The sequence below is a fragment of the Hypoxylon trugodes genome, assembly GCF_022578975.1.
Source record: "Hypoxylon trugodes strain CBS 135444 unplaced genomic scaffold F4822scaffold_7, whole genome shotgun sequence".
NCBI lineage: Eukaryota > Fungi > Ascomycota > Sordariomycetes > Xylariales > Hypoxylaceae > Hypoxylon > Hypoxylon trugodes.
The window spans coordinates 615256-639559 of record NW_026250022.1 but is presented as its reverse complement, the minus strand read 5'-3'; the positions used below and the strand labels follow the sequence as shown (position 1 = coordinate 639559).

General features: G+C 46.4%; 8 protein-coding genes across 8 annotated transcripts; 6 read left to right on the top strand and 2 right to left on the bottom strand.

The window, feature by feature from the left end:
- Nucleotides 1-47: 47 nt before the first annotated feature.
- On the top strand, nt 48-3906 carry F4822DRAFT_310192 (DUF663-domain-containing protein). The gene is made up of 3 exons (XM_051455312.1): nt 48-213; nt 264-334; nt 393-3906. The coding sequence occupies exons 1-3, from the start codon at nt 153-155 to the stop codon at nt 3690-3692; spliced, it is 3432 nt and encodes a 1143-aa protein (XP_051312021.1). The 5' UTR covers nt 48-152; the 3' UTR covers nt 3693-3906.
- F4822DRAFT_310280 (uncharacterized protein) lies at nt 3824-4967 on the top strand. Its single transcript, XM_051455313.1, has 2 exons — nt 3824-4253; nt 4312-4967. Exons 1-2 carry the CDS (start codon nt 3954-3956, stop codon nt 4546-4548), a joined length of 537 nt encoding a protein of 178 aa, XP_051312020.1. The 5' UTR covers nt 3824-3953; the 3' UTR covers nt 4549-4967.
- A 473-nt stretch (nt 4968-5440) lies between these two features.
- Nucleotides 5441-6370, top strand: F4822DRAFT_431118 (uncharacterized protein; the record flags this gene model as incomplete). Its single annotated transcript, XM_051461428.1, has 1 exon — nt 5441-6370. One exon carries the CDS (start codon nt 5441-5443, stop codon nt 6368-6370), a length of 930 nt encoding a protein of 309 aa, XP_051312019.1.
- A 1044-nt stretch (nt 6371-7414) lies between these two features.
- On the top strand, nt 7415-9946 carry F4822DRAFT_310076 (polysaccharide lyase family 4 protein). The gene is made up of 6 exons (XM_051455311.1): nt 7415-7829; nt 7886-8224; nt 8288-8547; nt 8600-8678; nt 8827-9818; nt 9875-9946. Exons 2-6 carry the CDS (start codon nt 7975-7977, stop codon nt 9902-9904), a joined length of 1611 nt encoding a protein of 536 aa, XP_051312018.1. The 5' UTR covers nt 7415-7829; nt 7886-7974; the 3' UTR covers nt 9905-9946.
- A 496-nt stretch (nt 9947-10442) lies between these two features.
- F4822DRAFT_310070 (uncharacterized protein) lies at nt 10443-11518 on the bottom strand. The gene is made up of 2 exons (XM_051455310.1): nt 11303-11518; nt 10443-11246 (listed from the first exon to the last, which is right to left on the bottom strand). The coding sequence occupies exons 1-2, from the start codon at nt 11361-11363 to the stop codon at nt 10840-10842; spliced, it is 468 nt and encodes a 155-aa protein (XP_051312017.1). The 5' UTR covers nt 11364-11518; the 3' UTR covers nt 10443-10839.
- A 4065-nt stretch (nt 11519-15583) lies between these two features.
- On the bottom strand, nt 15584-17212 carry F4822DRAFT_409409 (Ca2+ regulator and membrane fusion protein Fig1-domain-containing protein). Its single transcript, XM_051458655.1, has 4 exons — nt 17027-17212; nt 16621-16966; nt 15900-16549; nt 15584-15840 (listed from the first exon to the last, which is right to left on the bottom strand). Exons 1-3 carry the CDS (start codon nt 17115-17117, stop codon nt 16177-16179), a joined length of 810 nt encoding a protein of 269 aa, XP_051312016.1. The 5' UTR covers nt 17118-17212; the 3' UTR covers nt 15584-15840; nt 15900-16176.
- A 266-nt stretch (nt 17213-17478) lies between these two features.
- F4822DRAFT_444704 (uncharacterized protein) lies at nt 17479-21694 on the top strand (the record flags this gene model as incomplete). The annotated part of the gene is made up of 10 exons (XM_051463283.1): nt 17479-18396; nt 18458-18472; nt 18557-18715; nt 18785-18835; nt 18889-19366; nt 19413-19723; nt 19787-20128; nt 20207-20380; nt 20449-20551; nt 20615-21694. The coding sequence occupies 10 exons, from the start codon at nt 17479-17481 to the stop codon at nt 21013-21015; spliced, it is 2952 nt and encodes a 983-aa protein (XP_051312015.1). The 3' UTR covers nt 21016-21694.
- Nucleotide 21695: 1 nt separating this feature from the next.
- On the top strand, nt 21696-24235 carry F4822DRAFT_309822 (Sodium/calcium exchanger protein-domain-containing protein). The gene is made up of 2 exons (XM_051455309.1): nt 21696-23053; nt 23133-24235. Exons 1-2 carry the CDS (start codon nt 22422-22424, stop codon nt 23923-23925), a joined length of 1425 nt encoding a protein of 474 aa, XP_051312014.1. The 5' UTR covers nt 21696-22421; the 3' UTR covers nt 23926-24235.
- Nucleotides 24236-24304: the final 69 nt, after the last annotated feature.

Genomic DNA, 24304 nt, shown 5'->3' with positions numbered 1-24304 from the left:
CCACCTTGGGTCCCACAGTGCATAGATTATCGTTATCGATAAGATCTTCTAGGGGTTCCAATCTTTTTTTTTCTTGCCTTTAGTCAAAGCCAAAGATCCATTCTCAACATCGATGAATTAAGTGTTGCGATTGACATTGCGAAGTCGCAACCATGGAGGCACAAACGCATAAGCCTCATCGCAAGTCAAAAGAGAAGAAGCAGCAGACTGGAGGTTAGTACAATTTTCACGGATATTGTTTTTTCAATTGCTGACAAGTTCAGATCGCAATCCAAAGGCCTTTGCTTTTTCTAGGCCCGGGAAGCTTCAACGCGCTGCTGCTAGGTCGCACGATGTAAGTGAAACCTCTGAATGCGCGGTATCACCTTGTATGTTAATATGGCTGTTTTTAGATTAAAGAAAAGCGACTTCATGTTCCCCTCGTCGATCGATTACCAGACGAACCTCCACCGAGATTAGTAACGATTGTTGGACCGCCTGGTGTTGGAAAGACGACATTGTTAAAGTCGCTTATCCGAAGATATGCGAAAGAGACAATTACGGACCCTCAGGGGCCCATCACCGTGGTCACATCGAAGAAACAACGGTTGACGTTTCTCGAATGCCCGAACGAACTTGAGGCCATGGTGGACTTGGCCAAGGTTGCTGATATTGTCCTGTTGATGATCGACGGAAACTATGGTTTTGAAATGGAAACTATGGAGTTCCTAAACATCCTGGCTGCAACGGGTATGCCCGGCAACGTGTTCGGCGTTCTGACCCATCTAGACTTGTTCCGAAAACCACAAGCTTTGAAGGATGCGAAAAAGAGATTAAAACACAGATTATGGAGTGAGCTATACCAAGGCGCGCACCTATTCTACCTTTCCGGTGTCATCAATGGTCGTTATCCGGATCGCGAAATCCACAACCTTTCTCGTTTCCTCTCCGTCATGAAGAACCCCCGGCCGTTAGTATGGAGAAATACACACCCTTACACGATTATTGACAGCTTTCGAGATGTTACGCATCCTACTCAGATTGAAGAGGACGATAAGTGCGATCGTTCGATTGCGCTCTCAGGTTATCTTCGAGGAACTAATTTTTCGGGTCATAATCAACGTGTTCATATTCCCGGTCTTGGCGATTTCACAATATCGAGTATTGAGGCGTTACCTGATCCATGTCCGACGCCAGCAATGGAACAAGCCATTGCAAAAGCTACTGGCAAGACCGGCAGAAGGCGATTAGACGAAAAGGAAAAGAAACTACACGCTCCTATGTCAGATCGGAGTGGCCTGAAAATTGATGGTGATGCTATCTGGATCACTAGAGACAAGGGCTTCAATTTTGACAAGGATGCCGAAGATGTGGAGCGTGGTGAGGGTGAAGAGCTTATTATTGGACTTCAAGGAGAAAGACGACTGTTAGGTGAAACAGAAGACGGTCTACAACTCTTTCGAGATGACGATAAGATAACAAACATCCCCGAGGAAGAAGATACTGGAAGAAAGAATCAGCGATCTGTGAGGTTCGCTGAAAGGGACGAAGACGAAGATGAGGTCCCCGACGATGAAGGCTTCGTCAGCGGAGAGGATGAATTCAACTCTGACGAAGAACCCGAATTTAATGAAAAGAAGCTGGGAAAAATGTTCAAAGAGTCGGACAAAAATGGTGCCGAAGAGGACATCGCTTTCGCCGACAGTGACTCGGACCTGGGCTCTATATCAGGTGATGAAATTGATGAGGACAATGACTCCGAGGACGATGAAGGGGACGAATACGACGACGAAGAAGAGTCTGCTCTTAGGTGGAAAGATAACTTAGCCGGAAAAGCGCAAATGCTTCATGGCGGTCGACCATCTTACAGAACAGCAGATTTGGCGCGTCTAATGTACGACGAAGCCTTAACGGCTGACGAAGTACTGCAGAGATGGAAAGGTGAAGTTGAAGCTGAAGACTCGGAAGAGGACATCGAAGACTCCGAGGATGAGGATTTCTTCAAAAAGGCAAAGCATGACGAAGATGCGGCCTCGGAAGACCGTTCCGTCCCTATCTACGATTACGACCAATTGGCAACGAAATGGTCACTAGACGACAATATTGAACAACTTCGTCAACGATTCACAACAGCCACTTTGGGCGGAGATAATGATGACGAAGATGGCTTCGATGGATTTGATGAAGACGAAGATGATGAAGATGACGAGGGAGATGGCGAATTCGAGGACCTTGAAACAGGTGAACAACACAAGGCTGAGCATGAGCTCGAACCCACAGAAAGCTTAGAAGCAGAACGTGAAAGAAATGCCCGGAGAAAAGAGGAGTTAAAGCTTCGATTCGAAGAGGAAGACCGTGAAGGCTTCCAGAATGACAAGGCTATAGCCCGACGCGAGGGTGGTGAGGAAGAAGAGTTTGGTGAAGACGATTGGTACGATGCACAGAAGGCCCTCATTCAAAAACAACTCGACATAAATAATGCTGAGTTTGAAGCTTTGGATGAGAGGCAAAGAGCCGCAGTCGAAGGTTTTAAGGCTGGAAGGTATGCCAAAATCGTGATTGAGAAGGTCCCAGCAGAGTTTGTCACAAACTTCAATGCACGGATACCTATTATAGTCGGCGGTGTGCTTGCGACAGAAGACAGGTTTGGATATGTCCAAGTCCGTATCAAGCGACACCGATGGCATAAGAAGATCCTCAAAACGAACGACCCCCTTATCTTTTCGCTCGGGTGGAGAAGGTTTCAATCGCTCCCGATTTACAGCATCTCGGATTCGCGGACGAGGAATCGCATGTTGAAATATACACCAGAGCACATGCATTGCTTTGGTACATTCCACGGACCACTCATCGCACCAAACACGGGATTTGTATGCTTCCAATCATTTTCCTCCGCCAATCCAGGCTTCCGGATCGCTGCTACCGGTACGGTTCTCTCGGTGGATGAATCCACAGAAATCGTCAAGAAACTCAAACTTACTGGAGCGCCGTACAAAATCTTCAAAAACACAGCATTCATCAAGGACATGTTCAATAGCTCACTTGAGATCGCCAAGTTTGAAGGTGCTGCGATTAAAACCGTGTCCGGCATCCGCGGTCAGATCAAGAGAGCCTTGTCCAAACCAGACGGACACTTCCGTGCTACCTTTGAGGATAAAATTTTAATTAGTGATCTAGTATTCCTTCGGGCGTGGTATCCTATCAAGCCACACCGCTTCTATAACCCCGTTACCAACCTTCTCGGCGATTGGAAGCCCATGAGGCTAACGGGCGAGGTACGGCGAGACCAGAATATTCCGACGCCTCAGGATCGCAATAGTCGGTATAAGCCCGTAGAGCGGGCGACTCGACACTTTAACCCACTAAAGGTCCCAAGAGCACTTGCCGCGGAACTTCCGTTTAAGTCACAAATTGTACAAATGAAACCCCAACGACGTAAGACATACTTACAAAAACGTGCGGTAGTATTAGGTGGGGAGGAACGGCGCGCGCGCGACCTACTGCAAAAGCTTACGACTATCCGCAAGGATGCGGCTGAGAGGAGACGTGCTAAGAAAGAAGAAAAGCGTGTTGAGCATCGGAAGCGGGTCGAGGAGGGGGAGGAAAAGAAGCAGGCACGTGAACGTCGTGAGAAACAGGAGTATTGGAGGAGGGAAGGACGGAAGAGGAAAGGTGATGACGAAAGTGGGGGCGGGGGGAAGAGGAGGAGGTAAAAGCGAAGAAGCGGCCGGGCGTCCTTCGTAAATGAAAAGAAGGCAAGCTGCGATGATAACGAGTAGTTTTCTTGTTATAATAATGCAAGTAAGACCAGCTGACACAAATTCGCCGATATTTACACTCGGTAGCGATTCTAGTCGAGCTAGACTTCCACATCTTGAGAGATTCGCCAACCATAGGACCTCATTAAAGTTCTAGAGAGACAGTATTAGAAAGTACCTTGGCCGAGCTATAGGGCGAACCCGTTAATATGGAAGATGAGGATAATCGTATACACCACCGCCAGAGTTATAGCTCTTCCATTGCTCAACATTCTCCCGTCTAACATAGCTTTAGGAACCCTACAGCAGGATGTCCCCAGTCAAACTATTGGCTATCCTAGTAGTATCGTCAGGCGTTTCTATTCTAAGCCAACGGGCCCTGTCATTGGCATTGACGCTCCCAACAATCAGTCAAACCAGCCAGAAGACATGAACCATAGCTCGCTTATAAGCCCTCGCGGATTCGAAGGGGCACATACGGCCACCGCAGACGTCGATGAGGAGACCATACACCAGGTTCGTCCTTATCTGTCAGATATCAGAGAGGGACTGCCAATTATTAGGGGTTAAATAGATGATCCGCTTCGCCGTCATTATCTTCTGCTATCTCATGGGTATTGCTACACTTTCGGTCGTCGTAGCGCCAAAAAGACCTAACGATGCCCTACCAGCAATTCAAGGCGACGCCTACCCAATCACGGTTGCTCAGGTGGCCGTATCTATGTTTACCGTGTTCTTTGACATCGTGCCGACCAAGGAAAACTCGGCTTCACTTCGACGAAAGATGGCATCCTGCCACTTGATCTTATGAGTGATTGGCGTCTTTATGTCATTCGTGTCTCTCCTCTTGTATTCATTTTGGCCGTCGGGCTACTGGGCCGTTGACTTGGCCGCGATAGTGAGCACGGTGTTCACCGTCCTTGGTGGCTGGCAGTCTTGGGAGAATAGCAGGAAGAAAACGGCGACGCCGTGGGTTGACGACGTTGAGCTGGCCTCAGTCACGAGGCCAGTCATGCGTGGAGAAAACGACGACGCTGTTGCGCTAGAAGCGGACGGCTAATTGCTAAAGAGACTCTGCTATGCGTACAATTAGTGGCGTGCTGGCTGCCTTCTCTCACGTTGAACTTTTTTGTGGTGCTCCCTAGTATATCGAAACTTATCCTTCTTACGAGCTAGACCATTAAAATGGTTCAAATTGCTATTTCCTTGTAGATGAGAAATTGCAACGAAGGATTTTTGGTGGCATGGCACGCAAAAAAGGCAAGGCGAGGAACACCTAAATGATGCTGATCAGTTTCTAGGAGGGAGGATGGAAATTTTCACAACTTGCATTGGGATGATGAAATGGTAAGTAAATTAATAGATATCGATGCTTTTCTTATTATGGGTTTTACGAGGCCGTCTAATATATATTTGGTTCGCGAGTCTTGGATTAATTGCTTGTATTAGTAGTTTGGAAGGAGTGTCTTGCGGGATTTACTTGCTATTTTATTGTGTTTTAAGCCGCATGTGGTTCGCAAACCACATTAGAAAGGCGCCCAAAGTGTCAAGTACCTATACAGTCCCCATATACATATTCTAGCACTGTATGTACGGTCTGAATGTCCGCGAACCACCCGAGTAGTCTTATGGTAGGTGGTGTGCATAAATGGCAGATAGTAAGGCCTTTTTATTCACCCTTTTACTTCCAAAGATCTACCACAATGCCATCCGCTGACCCCCACCATGACAATATTCCCCGAATGCCGCATGAGTTTCACGGCATAGGAACACAGTTTACTGATGGCACACCCTTTGAAGAGAATGACGCAAGTCCAAGCCGAAGTTGGACTTTCCCATCTGACGAAGCTGCATCAAGAGGTGTCAATCCATTTATCTTGGGAGCTTCTCACTATAGTCCTCTTTGCCAATCGGATTCGAGTAACATCCCTGGACATACCCCTAATGAACGAGGCAATCAAACTACTCGCACTAATGAGTTATACCCCCAACCCAACCAACTAGAGCTCATTCGCCCTACTCCAACTGATGGGTGCCCTGGAATTGAAGCGACCCCTCATTATTCGTCAACTGCGGAAAATACGTCGCAACTACCAATCAGTCAACATATTTCCATTATTCCGATCAGGCATCTTCTGCAAAATGTCATCGCCTTGGGTGCAAATCTATACTCATCCTTAGATGGCAAAATGACGATTCGTTTCATCGTTGCCTCTTTCAACTACTCCCTGGGTATTGCAACTGGATACTCTATCTACGGGGCACCCACTAGAGCAAATGGTGTCCTTCCTTCGCCTCATGACGATACCTATGCGATAATGATCGCTCAAATTTCCGCATCTCTCTTGTCTCCATTGCTATTCGGGTTTATGTCAGCAAAGGACCGCTCAGTGCCATTTCGACAGCGAGTAGTATCTCCTTATTACCTCCTGCTTGAGTTTTCAGTTGTGCTATCCCTCGTGTCTCTATTTCTCTATCCTCTTTGGCCTTCAGGCTACCGGGTTACCAATGCGATGACGGCAGTGAGTCTGTTTTTTGCGATTGTTGGCAGCTGGTTGTCCCTCGAGAAGGGCTGGAAAGAGGCAACAGAGATGTTGCAGGCTGACGAGGAGATCGAGTCGGGCAATAATTAAGATGCGCTTATGTAATAATAGGCCCCTTTGATCTTGTGATTGGAAATTAGGGTGAGAGCGCATGAGAAAACGTTTGAATTGCATGGCATGGGATAGCGAAGGAGTTTGATGATATTGACATGGACAATCGTTGGGCCCAAGGTCCGTTTACGAAAGAAATGACTGATGTTTTGATCGTTGTTATGGTGTAGGTGGATATTGAATCCTCTCTTTTTTGAACGAAACTCATTTGTCGCTGCCTTAAAACTTCGGTGACCCGCTTACAGGAACGCCAAAGTATACAATAGAATATAAAAGGAAAACACTGCTAATTTTAAGATAACGATATAGCAGTAATACCTAGGGATAGCCCTGGAGGTCATGTTGATCGTTGAACACACCGCGGGGTTAACTAGACCATCATATTAGTAGTACATTAGACAATAAAGGTACTAAGGAGTTGTCTTAGTATACCATAAATATATTTGTAAGACTAAAACTTTAGGGTGACGATGTGGTGCGCTTTTGTATGAGCTCGGAATGCGGGGTCTGGGTCTTACCTAGCAGGTACCTGAGTACCTATAATACAGCATATTAAATAACCCGACCCCATGAGCTCGCGTTATGCTTGCTAAATATTTTCCTTGCAACTACCTTTTTTTCTAAGCAGCCAAATACTTACTTAGGTGCTCAGCCTAGCTCTCAAATTCACAATTGCTAGTATGCCAGAGGAAGTGAGCGCCTGTACCGAAAAAAGAAGGAATGCAGTTTTATATTATGCGAATATCATACTGTAATTTTCTCTATTGAGTCCTAGTGTGAGGTAAGCGAGACACTTATTCAGATTCGTGTCTGATAAAGCATATTGTCATAACAAAACTCTATCCGAGAAACCTCAATTACCATATACGGAATATGACCTTCGAGACCCAGCTAGGCGATGCCCAGGTGGTCTACAATATATGTACGTACTGTAGCATTGTCCAGTAGAGCAGGAGATTAGATGGGCTACGAGGCGCTGGAGGCGCTATTAATGTGTGGAGAGATGCAGTCGTAGGCGCAAAAGCTCCCGCTGTTAGCATACGAGTCGTGCCATCGTGGTGAATAAGCCTCAAAGCTCGAGGTTTCAGAATCCTAAAGAGGCATTCTCAATGCTACGCGTGGTCCACAAAACCGGCGCGCATAGTAATTCGTTGATCACTCATTGCTACATAGCGATGGAAAAGCAATTGTGAGTGGTGGAAAAAGGTATCCCATCATGATTCCTTTAGGGCGGATAATCCGTTTCTGTTAATGGGGGCCGCGCAACGAGTTGTAGGCTCAGCACACGACCTTATACCAACAACACTACGTAATATCTGACGAATGTCAGTGTGGAGGAAATTACATAGGTCTGTTAAAGGGGCTCAAATTCATGGTAGGGTTTCATCTAATTGGACCATAACTCTTGGCCTTTGTGTCAACCGGATTTCTTGCAGTTGTATGCTCGCCATAACAATGCCCCGAGTACCCCTGAGGCAACTGACATGGGTGTAGATGTCATACTATATCAATCGTCTAGATCACCATCTACCGACGCTATCGGAAGCAAGCCAAGGCCATTAGCGCGTTGAGTACCCGTCAAGATGCACTCGTTTAATTTCCTTGCGGCTCTTTCAGCGTGCGTTGTGCCTGTTTTAGGCATTTCTGTCACTACCTCCGACGATTCCTACACCATCGATACCGGGAACAGCTATGGCTTCACCGCAGCAGTCAGTCGTTCAAGCTGCGACGTCACGTCGTTAAACTTCTACGGTACCGAATACATTTATAGTGGCAGTTCCAGTAATATTGCTTCCGGATTGGGTACCGCGACTGTCTCTTACACTACTAGTGGTAAGAATTGAAATTCATACGTTTTTTGCGTCCATGCGGGTTTTACTTACAAGTTATTAATAGGCGACTATGTGGTGGTCTCTTGCGTTGCGAGTAGCGACGACTTTGACCTCACACAATACCTAGTGTTCGCTGATGGATCCAGCTCGATCTACATGGCCACCTATACCGCGTCTGAGCCGTCAGTTGGAGAATTGCGTTACATTTTCCGTCTAACCGGGTTGACTGAAGCGTATCCCAACGGCAACGTTTCATACACAGCCGACGGCACTGCTGTTGAAGGTTCCGACGTCTTTCTCGTTGATGGCGAAACGCGCAGCAAGGTAAAATTCTTCAATCTAGGTAGAAAATATTAGGTGTTAATTGTAAGAATAGTTTTACTCATCGGAGCGTGTCATTGACGACGATGTCTACTGCGCGACGACTACCGACGCTTCAATCCACGCATGCTTCGGTGCGCAACCCTAAATTATTTCCCCTTAATCAATCTCGGGTACTGAGTCTATTGGCGGGATTGTCTGCTCAAAAGACTTATACGTTCGAGGCGTGGCTCAATTCGCGGGCTTTCTGTCCTTGGTGAAAGTCGCTAACTTTTTCAATAGTCCGCCCCAACAGCCAAGCAACCGAAAAGAGCTCAGGTGGCCCATTCCACCGTGACATTGACCTCAACTATGGCGGTGACTACCACTCGGTAACTTACTACATGAACTCGAACCACGTACAGACGGAAAGCTACCGACAGGGATTCAACGGACCCTATGTCTTCAGCTTCTCGCGCAGTGGCGTCCCTAAGACCAGCGACTACGATGTTTCATTTTTCGACGACTTGGATCTGACTGGATATACTGGGGCCTCTGGCCGTGGATACGTCAAGGGCACTGCTTCGGGTATGTCGACTGACTTCCCCACCGTAGTACACTGGTACAACGACGACTACCAGGGTTGGGTCTACACCGAATCGTCTCGAGAATTCACCTCCCCGGCTCTCGTGGCTGGCACGTACACCATGGCGCTGTACCAAGACGAGTTTCTCGCCGCGACGGCCACCGTCGATGTAACTGCGGGTGCGACCGCGACAGCCGACATTGCGGCTACTGCTGCTGCCCTAGTCGATGACCGTACCACCGTTTTCCAACTCGGCGACTACGACGGCCAGCCCACCGGCTTCCTCAATGCTGAAAATCAATTGCGCATGCACCCCTCCGACAGCCGCATGTCGGATTGGAACCCGGGCACCGTAGCCTCGACCGATGCGTCCGCTTTGCCCATGGCCATCTTCACCGATGTCAACAACGGGCAAGTCATTTCGTTCTCGCTGGACAGCGCTATCAGTAGCGAAGCAACGATCCGAATCGCGACTGCTTTGTCCTACGCCGGTGGCCGACCGCAGGCTAGCGTCAACGATTATAGTTGCGACGCGCCCAGCGCCCCGACGACGATTGACAGCCGAGGAGTGACGCGAGGCGCGTACCGCGGATATGGCGATATCTATGAGTGCACCATCCCGAGTGGCACGCTCGTGAGTGGGGATAACACGGTTACTATTACTGTTATCTCAGGAAGCAGTGGTTCTGATTACCTCAGTCCCAATGTGGTAAGTGTTTACTATTACGAAGTAAAGCGACTGGGTTTTTACTAACTGTCATCTAGATCCTCGATGCCATTGAGCTTTTCTACTAAGTCAGTAGGATGACTTTGGAATGTTGCGACTTGAGTGTAATTTGAAGGCCGACTGAATTATTGCCGATCGTCAGGTGGCAGGAGTTAATAATACGTTATGTACCGTTCAGACTTGCTGAGATGTATAATAGTCCTCGCTCGAATTTTTTGTGTCAATGATAACGCATACCCCTGAAGTTTTCCTTTTACTCCAGTTGTCTTTGACATTGGAGGTGACTGTAGACACCATTTCCCCTTAAAAGCGATTAAAGGAAAAGTCGAAGCCGCCCCTCCAGGGAAATGATACCGAAATCTCCACCAAAAAAGGTAAATAGCGGATGATAAGTGGGTTAGAAATCGAAATCTCTCCCCGATTGACAGCAATGCGGTAGCATTTACTGTTGTTAAATAGAGTTCCGGTAAATCTGGGATCTCGGAGGGCAATAGCGCATTCTATCGAATAAGGGGAGACGATAGAACCCAAATAGGAAGCTAAATCGGCCGGGCCCCGTAAGCTCATCCGGTTCACTTTTACCCATATTGGGTAGTGACGATGAGGTAAGGGCTAAAGTTGGAAGGGGCGATGGGCGGGGGTAGCTAAGTCATAAGCTAACCCTAACCCTAACCCAGACAACTTTTTAATTGACTAAATACAAGGCTCATATCTCCAATTCCCTCTTAAACAAAGACTAAATACAATAAGAACGCTTTAAATGTTTATATTTAAGATACCCGTAGTGATCAAGCCCACATTTACTCATTTAATGTGGTACTTATCCCTGCTTCGAGTATGAGTAGCATAACCCCAACCCTAATCCTACCACTATCCGCGATTCAATTTGAGGTATCACAAAGACAAAACAGATGTATGACACCGTATATTCAAATCCTGCTGGCAGGTCTATCTTCTCAATATGGTCCTGCTCTTAAACGAGCTCCAACCTCTCCACCGCCGCTTACTGACCGCACTGTCCCTCGATAAGTGTGGGGATGTTGTTACCACCACCAATGTCGAAGTTGCAGAGACCATCGTCTCGGCAGATACCATCATCCCTTCCATCAGTGCAAGCTGTGCCGGCTACTGAAGCACCGCTGCTTGTAGCAGTGTCGGTGTTACCGGTGTTGGCGTTACCAGTGTTAGTGTTGCCAGTGTTACCGGCGTTACCGTTGCCACCAGTAGCAGCGTTTCCGAAGCTTAAGCCAGCACCGTTGTCCGCTGCTTCACCGCATTGTCCGGCGACTTTCTTGGGTAGGAAGTTGCCGCCACCTAGGTCTAGGTTGCAGAAGCCATCATCCCGGCACTTTCCATCCTGCCTTCCATCGCTACAGGCTGTACCCGAAGCTTGACGTGCCGTTACGGGCGCTGTTACAAAGTATCAGCAAATTGCATCATCTCGAGAGTGTGTAAGAAATACTTACCGGCAACAGTGGTGCCAGCAAGAAGGCCCACAAGTAGAATGACGACGTTGTTGGAAAGCATGTTGAAAAGGTATTCTTAGGAAGTACTAAGGGCTGGAAGTGTTGAGGTTGAAGAGACGAATTATACGGTGTCGAAATGTGACCAGCACTGGAAGAAATAGACTAGTAGGTGGTTGAATTGAAGATGGTAGCGCAGCTGAAGAACAAAAATCTAGAACTAGAAAACAAACTACCTTTTATATAAAATAATCCCAAGCCAAACCACTCACTTGCTAAGGTTGTGACATAACACTCGGACTCATAGTGTGATAATAAACGGGGTAACTCCATAGCGTCGTACGGGGTTATACTAATACGATAGGAGGCCCATTCTAGCTCCTTAAGCTGTCGTTGTAGTGAAGTTTCATTAGCGCGAGGTCGTTACCTAGGTAGTTACTAGGGTCACTTTGCGCTGAGGGCGAAGGAACCAATGGTCTCCCTAGTTTTACTGACAATAAGCTTTATTGTTAGGAGGCGCGGTTCTAGAATACTACGGTATTTCGGTTGATAACCGAGCAAAATATGGGGGTGACGATGCCAAGGATTGTAGAAGTTTGAGAGATTCCAATGTTTTACCCTTTTCGGCTAAACCCCCATAGAGGGATATTTAGTTAGTTGGCACGTTTCTATGGAAGTCAGTTGGCTCAAAGAAACGAAATGAAACTCTTAGCCTAGTATTTTGAGACATAAGCAGCGAGTCTCGCCACTAAGTCAACGTTCTGTTTGCCCCATTTTGTCCCCTGGATACTACTATAGCGAGTTTCGAGGTTTAACCATAGGCTAGTTGGTACCTAGCTCAGCCGCACTTATCCCTATCTTCCACCCGCCAAAACAAGCTAGGCGTGTGGTTTCCGACACCTATTGGTTATTTTGTAAGACAATACTGTCTCACATAGTATCTAGTATGGATATTAGGCTCTTCTTCATTGTAACTTAGAAAATTCTTCAAAGAATCGAAAAGTTACATTCTGTGTGTCAAGTAAGTATCTAGTGAACAGATCTGTGACGAGCAGTTTCTTCAAGTCGAAACCTTTATGACAAGCCCCCTAATCCTACCAAAGCTATGTGCCCACCTGGGTGCGTATGGTTCCGCCAAACCGGGCGTTAAGCTGCAGGATACTCGTGTACTGCAGTTTTCGCGAAAAAGAAATTATAGAGGCGGTGAGGACCTAGGTATCTATCCATAAAGATTTATAGTGTGATATAGAGAGTAAACTAAAATGGGTTGTATAGCTTGTTAGGTTCTGACCCGTCACAGGCTCTGGTAAGTAAAGAGTTCACGTAGATGCATGGGAGAATTTTGAAATTAGCTTGGGTAAGGTACAATGCTGCGAGGAGAAGCCAAAAAAAAAAAATTAACCAGCAGCCAACCGAGATATAATGCTTCCATTGAACCGATAACCTTGGAACTATAGGCCATATACCGCTGGAGCTGATAATTGCCTATCTTCTCCAGCGCCATAAAGCAAATGGTTTCCACTCTTTTTATGCTATAATAATGGTTACCTAGGCACCCATATATTCTCTAGTCCACTACTAGAACGCCTACTCAGAATTGAGAACTCTGTATACTTGACACAATAGTACTGAAAGGGTACTAGGTATCTTATGGCTGCTACGGGGATAAGACGATCCGACCGCTTGGTCAATCATGAGGGATATTCCACCTAGTCCTCATATATTTTCTTGGATTCTTAGCAATGCGGAAATTTGGTCAATCATTCCTTGTGTGTCCTCAAAAACGATGTTCTTATCGTTGGACGGCTCTGCGCGACACCTCGGTGGAATATAGCGAGTGGATTCGCCTACCTAAGCGATTTGGGGGCGTTTGCAAGCCCCCAATATCTTACTGAGTTACCTGCCTAGGTACCTATATAAGGTAAGTACCCAGGTACTATTCTCTATGCAGCTTTTTAGAGCCAAATGGAATAGGAAAAGAGTCACGATCTCATAGGGTTCTGTGAGTTTGGCGATTCCCAGCACTCTCTAGTATCATAGCGACTCGTTTTCGTCCTGGTGATATATAATTTCCACCTCTCGTGACATATGCCCAACGCTCTTAACATGAGGTCGTGACTGTTTGGTTTAGACTTAGTTTTACTTCTGTCGCGCGATGATTAGATAGGTACATGTAAGGCAACCAATTTGGACCAGTGCAAGTTACTAACTCGCAATGCGCGAACCCTTTCGATTTTACACTACCTACTCTTTTAAGACCTATTTTTTTCCATTATCCCATCTATTATATTTTTCTTTTAACTACACCCTTCTGAGTTATAGTGCTGTGGCATAAGGATAGATGTATCGATGGAACTACTATTCGCGTAACGAAGTTTGTAAGTTCCAATCCTTTCTTGGATGTAATCTGGTTTCAACCGTTACATGAACGTATCTGATTGATACGATCCCAACGTTGCTTACATCCCGTCCCGCTTGCTCCAATTAGCTCTTGTTTTACTCTGGGCTATCGATTCTTCTCGCAATGATCGACTCACCTTGGTAGCTAGCGCATTCAGCCCTCGTAATTATCTCTGACAGGGCTCACTGCAGTATAAGGCCTTCAGCATCAACCATACCGACTTTTTCTCCTTGCATAAATCATCTTAAATGCGGCTTGGGTGAGAACTCAACGACCTCATCCGGAAAACCATGCTATTGCACTAACTTTTAGCACTATCTTTGCTCTGCGAATTACTATACTCCTTGAATCATTTCGAGAGAACCACTATGGCCTTACATATAGCAAAGGGGCAAAACCCGATAAGGGAGGTATTCTGAGCCGTTCCTTCTCTTTGGCTGAATGTCCTTTTCAGTTGGGTTATGCCAAGACTCTTTGAATAGAGGATCTTCATCCTTTCGAACACCTCTTGACCTTGGCTACCTTGTATCAGAAAACCGAAGGCTCTTGGCAAAAAGGTATTGTTGAACATACCGAATTTGACACACATTTCGGGTTACATCCAGACTAACTAGTGTGTCATGATTTAGACGACGAATTGCACAAACACTAATATGAGTATTCTCCGCTAAATTACTTTTCTTCACAATCCTAAGGATCGCTTTAATTAGCCTTACTATCGTGCAACTGTTTCTAGTTGAAAGGACTCTGCATTATATTAGCGTGTAAACGATAGAGCCGAAGGAGGATGGCTATGGACTTCCGTGAGCCTACTTATGTATAGAGTCCCGAATGGGTTATGTGGAAATTTTACGCACCAACTTGTTACGATGCGCTTACTGAATGGACAGTACAACTCCACCCACAGGCGTTAGTCTTACGAGCAACGACGTCGACATTATCTCAATCAGGGATCCGCGTTTTTTGGCCGATCAGCTACCTCCGCGAAGAAAACCTTGTCTACTTGGATTCATCGCAGAAACTTGATATGCCATACCGCCTACAACGTTGGCTCACCCTAGTTCTCGACCCGGCCACCATTGGGCTTGCTACGCAGCTTCGAACAAGATTCAGAAAGGAGAGCCATAGATACTGTGAGGGATAATTTTAGGAGCCGGACGATCGTCGTTGTAGCACATCGTCTTCGAGCCATAGTGGGCTTTGATAAGGTTGCTGTTGTAGAAAAGGGGTACAGAAGTCTGAATTGGGGTAATTCTTTTGTAACCCTAAGATATTTCCTGCTATCGATTTGGGGTTAGGGTTAGGGTAACTAAAGAGAGGTGGCGTTTTCATCGCTTTTCTCCTACAATGGCCTCGGTCTTAACCCACATGTGATTATCTTTGAGCCCTTTTACTTATGGTATGAATTAGGTTATGCTAGTTGTATAGAGACTTAGAGCTGGGTATCATAATCATAGCCTTGGGATGCTAACAATGTGCGAATTCTTTGGGACTCTAGGAGGTAGGTTGCGGTGCGTTGGAATAATATAGCACTACTACCTAGGTACAGCGCTATGTCGTAGCATGTATGTAGCACCCTAAGCACTTGTAGGAGATGCTAAAGTACCTATGGTTGAATAAAAGCCCTGAAGCTTGGGTGTCGGACCCCCTCTACTTTTCCATTCATCTGTACCCTAGGTACTTTAGGTAGGTAAGCTCAGCAGCCTGAAGACGCCATACGAAGTTATAGCATTGTTAGTCAGTACTTAGATGTGCTGTACGTCACCTTGTCATCTTAAGATTAACCCCCGCACTCGTGTCAGCCCCCTAGGGCAAAAGCCTTACAAGGCCCTAAGTGCCTGTAGTTTCTCCCCTACGGACCCTAAAACGCTTTTTCAATCGTAGACACCTTACTACATCATGAGGGATAGAGCTTCGCATAAACTAGGAAGTTCTCCCATGTGTAATGAACCTTTTTTGCGGCTAGTATCATGTCAAACCGAAGGACTAATAAAGCGACACGATGGCCCGAGTAAAGTGCATCATCGTCGCCGCCGAAAGCGCGAAAGGCGGCCCTATCTAACTCCTGGCCCAGTTGGAGCACGAACCTGCAACCTACTAATATATTGGCACGCTGTACTAACCTCAGAACTACACCTAGGTAAGCATAATTCTCTTTTTAAATAATATGCGCCCGTCTAAAAGAGAGCCATTTAATAGCACGACAATAGCGCAGCGTCTCCCGGATGATATTTAGGAAAACGCGGGCGATATCTTAACGACTCGAACGCGCTGAGTGAGAAATTAGGGTCACTTCCAGGGTGTATCAAGTGATGAGTCCGACACGAAAATACAGTGAAAGATTTAAATTGTAGGATACCTAGGTATTTGTATAAATCGTATGGATTTATACCTACTTGGGTACCTAGGGTATGTTGAATCTTGTATGAGGTACCAGAATCCACAGATCAAGATGATTCATCTTTTGAGCCATATATCAATCAATGAGTTCGGTTAATATTTTGATTGACGCGATCAGCATATACAATCCGAGTGATGTAATACATATCACGCCAAATCCGAACCAACCACATACCATAGCCGCCGGACCAACATGAACTTCAACCGTGTCATAAGTCAAAGCTTCGAATAACGTCAACGCGCAAGCACTAGCGATATGTTGCCAAAAAACCGATATGAAGGAGAAAAGCGCAGCTATAGTCGACAGGGCCAATGCGGCATACGATACTGGTCGAGATGGGAACGGCTTTATTTCCCGATCTGAGCCGTCAGAATCTTCCTCTTCGGTCCATCCTGGGAATGTTGCCAACAAGAAGATGGAGACAAAAGTAAATACTATCGCGATAAAGCTAGTGGAATGTTAGAAGGATAACATGTATTTATGTCAATTACGTTCGGGGCAAGCCAAGGCCATACTTACTACAAAGGGTAGAAGGTACTTTCACTCTGAAACTTGTCCGCCACCCAGACTAAGTTAAATGGATCAGATTGGGGGTCGCCTTTGATATCATTCACAAGATCTTGTGCATTAGAGCCACAGATCCACGCGTCCGACAGGAGTTGGATACATATACTCATATGAGATATGTTGATCTGCTGGATGGTACTGTTGCTGTGGCTAAGAGCACTGGAAAACGTGTCGCTTATGCTTGGGTTGACTTGAAGAGGGTCGGTTAATGGAGCCGTGCCTTTGGATTTATATGAGAGCGAGATAAGGTAAACATTTCGCAGCCCATTGGAAGAAGAACAGCCAGCAAGGAGAATCGCTTAAGCACAATATTAGTAAAGGTTATCAACACTACGAAAGGGGGTAGGATTCCACAAACACCAGACAACAATCGCGCACACGTTTAAGAACATCAAAATATGGTGGAAACCAAAAAAAGCAATAGATATTGACCAAGACCCACGAGCCATTTTTCTTGGGATTCATACGGGAGATATCTACTTCCGTATCTCAAGATTTACCTAGGAGGTAGGTTTCCAAATAGATATCTATTTTTTGGTAGTAGGTTAGGGGTTTATATCTAATTATAGCGCGATTATTCATACGATGAGGGGTTATATTTGACAGCATCCTAGGTAGGTATGCATGTAATACTAGGGTAGTATTAGGCTGAGCTGAGTGTGTGATTGGGCAACCCTAAGACGGCGGGTCTGTAACTACACTCTTCCACGAAAACTTGACCGTAAATTCCTCGATGCCGAATGAGTGTTTGAATAAATGAGCCGCTTTATCACCCCTCTGACGATAACGCGGGAGGCTGAATAGATCCCGATGGAGGGTGATGCGCCGTTCGCACAGAACCACGGCACGACCCCAGGATTCAGCGACCCCCTATTCTCGGCCGTGGCTAATGGCGACGAACCTGTTTTTCTCTCGTTGCTTGAATATGCAGACACAAGAGAGAAGATACAGTCTGCCCAAGGGTTTGGGTTGTTGCGAATAGCAATCCGGAATGGTCATTTTAATATCTCGCGTGTCCTGCTTCAAAATGGTGCTACGGTTGAAGGTCAAGCTGCTGATGGCAAGTCAAGTCTTCAGCTTGCGGTTGAGTCGGGGTCTTATGAAACTACGGAGCTCATTTTACAATTACATGAGAACTCCAGATCGGCAGTTAGCGAAACCAACCCTTCGCTCCTGCATACGGCCATTGAAAGGGACGACGTTGAGACAGCAAAAGTCTTGTTACAATGGGGTGCGGGTGTAGACACGAAAAATCCGACTACTTCATATACACCTTTGATGGTGGCAGTCGAACGCAGGAATATTCCGATGGTCAAGCTCCTTTTGGAAAACGGTGCCAATACTGCCATTAAGAGCAATAATGGCGTATCAGCGATGCATCTTGCTCGTGGGTCTGAGGAAATAGAGAGGCTTCTAGACAATACCCTATTTATCCAAGGCCCGTCTCTAAGGGATCCTATAAGGGAGAAACAGCTTGTGGCTCCGGCTGTCGTAGACCTTCCTGGTGCCCCTATCGACGAACCCGACGAAATGGCAGCCTGTCGCGGATTCCAAGCCAATGTGACGGATTTCTTTATTGGCGAATATGAAAAGAGAGTCGAAATCTCATCTTCCGTTTACGAACTTTTGTATGGATTGGGACCTAAGGCTTTAATGGAAGACGCGACGCCGCGGAGTCTTTCCAACGAGCCACCAAGATTCCGGTGGTATCATTTACCGGCGAACAATGTAAGTTTCTCTTAACCTTCCGCGGAAATCACCACACTTGTCAACTAACGGCTTCATATAGATTGAGTGGGTTGAGGTAGGTTGTGTTACACGTCAGTGTTCGTTTATAGATGTTTTTATAGGATGATCTCGCTTATCACTGGACTTCTGTCGACATTAGATACTCCTACAAAGACATTTAGCAGAGACCGGCAGACAACCGTCTCTTTTCTCCGAAGATGAGAAGTCTAAACTCGAATTGAAGTGCCTCCAAGGGGGCACTCATTCTTTCGGGAGTGCATATTATCCTTCAAAACGCCCCGGTTGCCACACGTTAGAGGTTCGTTCGTTCTTACTTAGGCACGGGTGTGGTCACGTTACGACGATGCGTCCTAATGCGTTACGATAGAAAAAGTTATACGGGGATACGGAGGGAGCAACTTACCAATTCGCTTCATTTGTACGTCAATATTCTAAAGATATATTTCTCCAGCGCTCACTCAACATTCATAGATGCCATTCCTCCATTTCGAAACGAAGGGTGGCATACATTCAATGTCGGATGCCGTACGGAACCTGTCGAATGAACCACCACCACCACCACCACCACCTCCTCCTCCTCCTCCTCCTCCGGGCCCCCCAAGGAGGCGTGCACCGGTGCCGAATGAGCGAAGGGAGCACGGAAACAACGCGCCACGCCCACCTCGCGGGATTCTGTCATGGATAGGCAAGACTCAAACACACCCTGGAAATCCACCATCGAACCGAGAAAACCTCCACCAATACCTTATTCGGGGTTATCTGAATCCCGAGTTTCTCGATAGCGGTTTTCCTTTGCAGCTGAGACGGACTCTTGATCAATACTTTTATACTCATTTGGATATCGCTCACCCTAGGAACAACGACCAAGTTGTGTCACGTTTCACTGCTGACCAAGAAGTACCAAAGTTATTCATGGTAGACCAGCTCTGGCTGTGGGTTATCAACGGAGGTTGGTTAAAATATTGAGTAAATGGATACTTGCTGATTCTCTGTAGACACAATTATTAGCTGTGTTCCACTGCGATGGGAATCTTGGTCGGAACCTTCTGCACTGGTTAGGAATACCGATAATAATGGCATGCAACCGGAGGATGCACACGAGTTTCCGCCTCTGCTGGAAGATAACCACCTCGACGTTCATAGAGCCGTCTCAGGGCATCTTCGCATTACCCAAAGAGCGCCGATTACGTCGGTTTATGAAATGGCGGGATTGATCACGAAAGTCTGTGCCGATGTTTTCGATCCCAATAAAGTATCTAGTGACTTTCAGTTCTTCGACTTTTTTGAGAAGTCTCTTGGTAGAGTTGTAAGCGAATTGCAGCCCCATTGGCTGGCGTAAAAGTACGTAGTGAGTTGACGTATAATATAGGCGGACCTCGCGGCCCAGCAGCTTGAGTCATTTCGGACTGCTGTCGCGGAGAGGCTCAATCCCGAGAGTGATTCACATCAGTCAGACTTAATCGTAGAGACGGGGATATTGGTCGAGGCAGAAGATATTCGCGACGAATTGAATATCTTAAAGATGGTATTGGAAGACCAGAAAAAGGTATTGGGGGACCTAGAGGAAGCTTTCAACACCGCTGCCCCCGAATCGACTCGCCCCCACTACTCAGATGGTAGGCTTCCAACCTGGGAACAGAATCGAGTCCTCGAAAGCCATATATATCGCATCAATAAGATGGAAACCATTGCGGATAGGACTAGTAAAATGGTAAGCAGCAAAGTTGAGATTGAACTTTTGATGACCTGAAAGAAAACGTTCTAATAAAATTCTTGGCGAATTCGACAGTTAATCACTTTGCTTGACCTCAAACAAAAGGATGCAAGTATTTCAGAGGCCATATCAGCTCGGAGACAGGCTGAAAATAGCATTCACTATGCGCAAAAACAAGCGGAGCAGGCGGAAGAAACCGCCAAGCAGGGAAGAACACTAATGTTGTTCACAGTGGTGACGATTCTTTTCGTGAGTGAACCCCTCTAAGCAGCCACCAAGATTGGTGTGACGCTGACTCACTGATTGCCTTGAACCAGCTCCCACTTTCGTTCATGGCGGCTTTCTTCGCCATCAACATTGATGTGTTTCCAAAAGATGATGCAGGAAGCCTTGAACTAGGTTATGTTCTCAAGTATATGAGTGAGTGGGAAATCACGAGAGCCCGCGTGCGATCTCGATCATGATGCTGACGAGTAGCTGCAGTCAGCATTTCCGCTGGATTGTCCGTCCCTTTCATCTTGATCACCTTCAACCAGCGGAGAGTATGGTCTGTCATAGAATGGTTTAGTTCCTTCATGGCCAACGTCCCCATTGGCATATGGGCCGTGGTTGCTCTATCGGTAATACTTCAAATAGTAGTTTGGACAGCAAAGTTGGCATACTCAGTCAAAATTACCATGGCCGTCACCATGGCCGTCCTGGCAATTATGCTGTTCTGCGGCTATTTTTTGTATCTGCATTTCATGTACATGCAATACAACGAGAGAAGAAAAGAGCCGAATCACTTGAAAGGGCTATGGAGGATCTTGAAGAGAAGTGGGACATGGCGACCGAGGCAGCAACCGTTGGACTCCGTTGAATCGACTGAGGGATCGAATATATAATAATAATGTACGAGTTTGATAGTGGGAAGCAGAACTAAGAATCGAGAATAGGTACCCCGACAGTTACCCGTAGCTTGCCTACCCCCCAAACGATTGACTAAAGCGTCTGACTAAAGAGCGGATAATACCGCTGTATCGCCCTCTATTTCTCCACGATTCGGACCCTACATACATACACCGAAAGCAAAAAATAGGCTACTGCTGATGTTCTAATTTGCTTGATGCAGCTAGGGTATCATGTTATTAGGCCGACCCACCATTGGGATCACCAAGTCGATCGGTCTTAAAAGAGTCCTCAGTTTCGACAATACCATCGTGGAGGCCGATTGATGGAGACCATTGCAATAATAAATATTGCTGCATGAGCATGATGTCGTTGTAATTCGAATGTTGAAGGATGCTCCGGGTTGGATGGGAAAGTAGCAGTCACAACCTGTAGTGAATTTGAAAGAGTTTTCCTTGGCCAAGATTCAGGACGTTTGAGCGGTGTTTTAGCGGTGTCCGTCACTGTTTAAAGGCTTGTTTGTACCTACCATGATCTGTGAGAGCTTGGCGCTATTTGATCATTGGCCCACGTTGATCATGAGGATGGGGTCCGTATCACATAAACTTGGTGATTATCTTCTTGCAACTAACAGCTCAATTAAATACTGACCTCGTATATGTCTCTAATTGTCTTCTTTGATCACCCAGGTAACTTTTATTGGAGGCTCGAAGTACGGCGCCGGGAGTGTTACGAGAGAAAGCGAAGGGATCGTCACAAAAAGCGCTGATAAGAACTGAGGCCGCCTGTCCCTACGGGGAACAGGGATTAGATGGAAACGGTCTACATGCTGCGACAAGCAAAGTGACGTACCCGCTGAAGCAAAGTCCTAAGGCGGGAGATTACCATTGAATCGGTGGGCTGCATAAGCATCTGCTGGGGGCATTTAGGGGCACGAACATCTTCAGGTTATCAAATCTGAGAGTTTCTGACTTCGTTTATAAGTAATTCAGATTCGGAAATCATCGTATCAACTGTGATATGGTGGAAGCCGATACATTCACTATCCAGACATATCAATATCGTATATCCATTAAGAACCATCCCATTGGAAGGGAATAAGCCGTAATATTACTTCTTGTTTTTATCTTGTCTTGGCGATGACAGCGCAGAAGCGCCAAGTGGGTGAATCCTGAGAAGCGTCGACCCACAGCGGGCGGTAGTAGATCAATTTATTCAAAAGCTCTCCCCAATTCGCTGTATCTCGTCTCTTTCAATCCTGTGTGCTTTGGAGGATGGTGAATTGATATTCTAGCTGGAACCTAACATTCTTTTCATTTTAATTCTCGCTCTTTGGTTGTTTTCTAGTTCTCCTGCAGTTCTTTTCACGATACCGAGTTGAAGGCGGTTTGAGAATTCCGCAATGGCGACGCTTAACAATAGCGTCCCCGGGGATCACGAAAGGCCCACGCGACCATCTCACGCCAGCGAACGCGAACCAGCACTTCCTAAAACTCGACAGGAGATTGTTCACGGCACCGGTGCCGGGAGAAGAGGACTTATACGAGTGAAATCGGCCGGAGAATCTGGACGAAGCGGATTTCACCCCATTCAATTCTTAGCTATCATCTGGCGTTCAAGCAGTCGAGTATCGAAAGCCGTCAATATCCTCTGGCCATTCGTACCCGTCGCCATTGCTCTCCACTATATTTATGAACATGAACATCCGGTCCTCAAGTTTAGTTTCGCATACGTCGCCATGGTACCCTGTGCAAACCTCATTGGTTTTGCAGGTCAAGAATTAGCAAGGAAGATGCCTCACATGCTTGGTGTTCTGACAGAGACTACCATCGCGTCGATTGTCGAGATTATTTTATTTATGATTCTGCTCCGGCAAAACCAATACTATGTCGTCCAGGCCGCGATCCTCGGTTCTATCTTGGCTAATATGTTACTATGCTTGGGACTTTGTTTCTTTGCAGCTGGGCTACGGCGAGAAGAAGCCACTTTCCACGGGGCCGTCAGCGAAGTTGGTTCGAATCTCCTGCTGATAGCGTAAGTCCCCACCCCCAACCACATTTCCTTCTGCCTCCCCTTTTCTCTTAGCAATTTGTAAAGTGTTAACATTTCTTAGCGGACTCGGCCTGGCGATTCCTACGGTCTTCGAACGCTCAGTCGTAAGCTCAGGATTCAATCTTACTACAGAAGAAATTGAGTCTAGAGTGCTGACTATATCTCGCATCATCGCAATTCTTCTGCTCATCGCCTACGGTGTCTTTCTTTTCTTCCAGATGCATACGCATCACGGTATTTACGACGCTGTCTTCGAGCACGACGAAAAACGAGATGCCGATGGCCACAAAGATCGAGCGAAGGCCAAGTTGACACTGACGGAGTGTATCATCGCACTGGCCGCATCTGTTACTCTTGTTACTTTCTGTGCTATTGCATTGGTTTGGGAAATTACGCCTATAGTGGAGCAACACCACGTTTCCGATCCTTTCATGGGTTTGATTTTGGTTCCTCTGGTTGAGAAGGCAGCCGAACACCTGACGGCTATTGACGAAGCCTGGGATAACCAGATCAACTTTGCTTTATCTCACTGCATCGGCGCCACCATCCAAACTGCTATGCTCAATGCACCATTGGTGATCCTTGTGGGATGGGGTTACCACTATCCGATGGATCTAAACTTTGAGATCTTCGACATCGTCATGTTGATCCTCTCTATCATCACAGTCGGCAACTTCCTCAGGGACCAGAAGAGTGACTACTTGGAAGGTTTTCTGTGCGTCATCGTTTATATCGCTATCGCTGTCGCAGCTTTCTATTTCCCAAACCCACACGAGGCTGCTGGCCACGGAGAGACCACCGAAGCAGCTGGTGAGGCGGTTAGCCATGCTGTAAGGCAGCTGGGATTACCGTAATTCATTCATAAGCAGAACTTTTAGCAAGCTTGGCGTTGAAAAAGGACAGTATTGACTGGGGTAAATGCATTTCCACGCTATCTAGTGGACCCGGAGTTCCTCGATATCTATTACTATATTCATTGCATTGTTAGTTAGGTTTTGATACGAATTTACCCCTAGCATATTCGTACTCTCGAGCCTTAGTCGCTTAGAACATGGATATTTATGTGAATTATGTATAGGTAGGTATCTAGGAACTGTAGAATTTACCTTTATTATCCTGGGAAAATAACCTTTACCTGTCTTGGAGTTTGTCGCTTCTAGTTTCAGCTAGCCCTATGCCCCTTGCCCAATCATTACAAGAAGCACCATCAAAGATGCTTATTAGTGGTACGTA

What these genes read in the sequence shown, in the direction of transcription:
- F4822DRAFT_310192 (XM_051455312.1), top strand. Translation starts at nt 153, where the DNA reads ATGGAGGCACAAACGCATAAGCCTCATCGCAAGTCAAAAGAGAAGAAG. An exon ending in GAAGAAGCAGCAGACTGGAG is followed by an intron (nt 214 to 263) that starts GTTAGTACAATT and finishes TGACAAGTTCAG; the next exon opens with ATCGCAATCCAAAGGCCTTT. An exon ending in CTGCTGCTAGGTCGCACGAT is followed by an intron (nt 335 to 392) that starts GTAAGTGAAACC and finishes GGCTGTTTTTAG; the next exon opens with ATTAAAGAAAAGCGACTTCA.
- F4822DRAFT_310280 (XM_051455313.1), top strand. Translation starts at nt 3,954, where the DNA reads ATGAGGATAATCGTATACACCACCGCCAGAGTTATAGCTCTTCCATTG. An exon ending in ATGAGGAGACCATACACCAG is followed by an intron (nt 4,254 to 4,311) that starts GTTCGTCCTTAT and finishes GGGGTTAAATAG; the next exon opens with ATGATCCGCTTCGCCGTCAT.
- F4822DRAFT_310076 (XM_051455311.1), top strand. Translation starts at nt 7,975, where the DNA reads ATGCACTCGTTTAATTTCCTTGCGGCTCTTTCAGCGTGCGTTGTGCCT. An exon ending in TGTCTCTTACACTACTAGTG is followed by an intron (nt 8,225 to 8,287) that starts GTAAGAATTGAA and finishes AGTTATTAATAG; the next exon opens with GCGACTATGTGGTGGTCTCT. An exon ending in ATGGCGAAACGCGCAGCAAG is followed by an intron (nt 8,548 to 8,599) that starts GTAAAATTCTTC and finishes TTGTAAGAATAG; the next exon opens with TTTTACTCATCGGAGCGTGT.
- F4822DRAFT_310070 (XM_051455310.1), bottom strand. Translation starts at nt 11,363, where the DNA reads ATGCTTTCCAACAACGTCGTCATTCTACTTGTGGGCCTTCTTGCTGGC. An exon ending in TGCTGGCACCACTGTTGCCG is followed by an intron (nt 11,247 to 11,302) that starts GTAAGTATTTCT and finishes ACTTTGTAACAG; the next exon opens with CGCCCGTAACGGCACGTCAA.
- F4822DRAFT_409409 (XM_051458655.1), bottom strand. Translation starts at nt 17,117, where the DNA reads ATGGCTCGTGGGTCTTGGTCAATATCTATTGCTTTTTTTGGTTTCCAC. An exon ending in GTGCGCGATTGTTGTCTGGT is followed by an intron (nt 16,967 to 17,026) that starts GTTTGTGGAATC and finishes ATTGTGCTTAAG; the next exon opens with CGATTCTCCTTGCTGGCTGT. An exon ending in AGTACCTTCTACCCTTTGTA is followed by an intron (nt 16,550 to 16,620) that starts GTAAGTATGGCC and finishes ACATTCCACTAG; the next exon opens with CTTTATCGCGATAGTATTTA.
- F4822DRAFT_309822 (XM_051455309.1), top strand. Translation starts at nt 22,422, where the DNA reads ATGGCGACGCTTAACAATAGCGTCCCCGGGGATCACGAAAGGCCCACG. An exon ending in TCGAATCTCCTGCTGATAGC is followed by an intron (nt 23,054 to 23,132) that starts GTAAGTCCCCAC and finishes AACATTTCTTAG; the next exon opens with CGGACTCGGCCTGGCGATTC.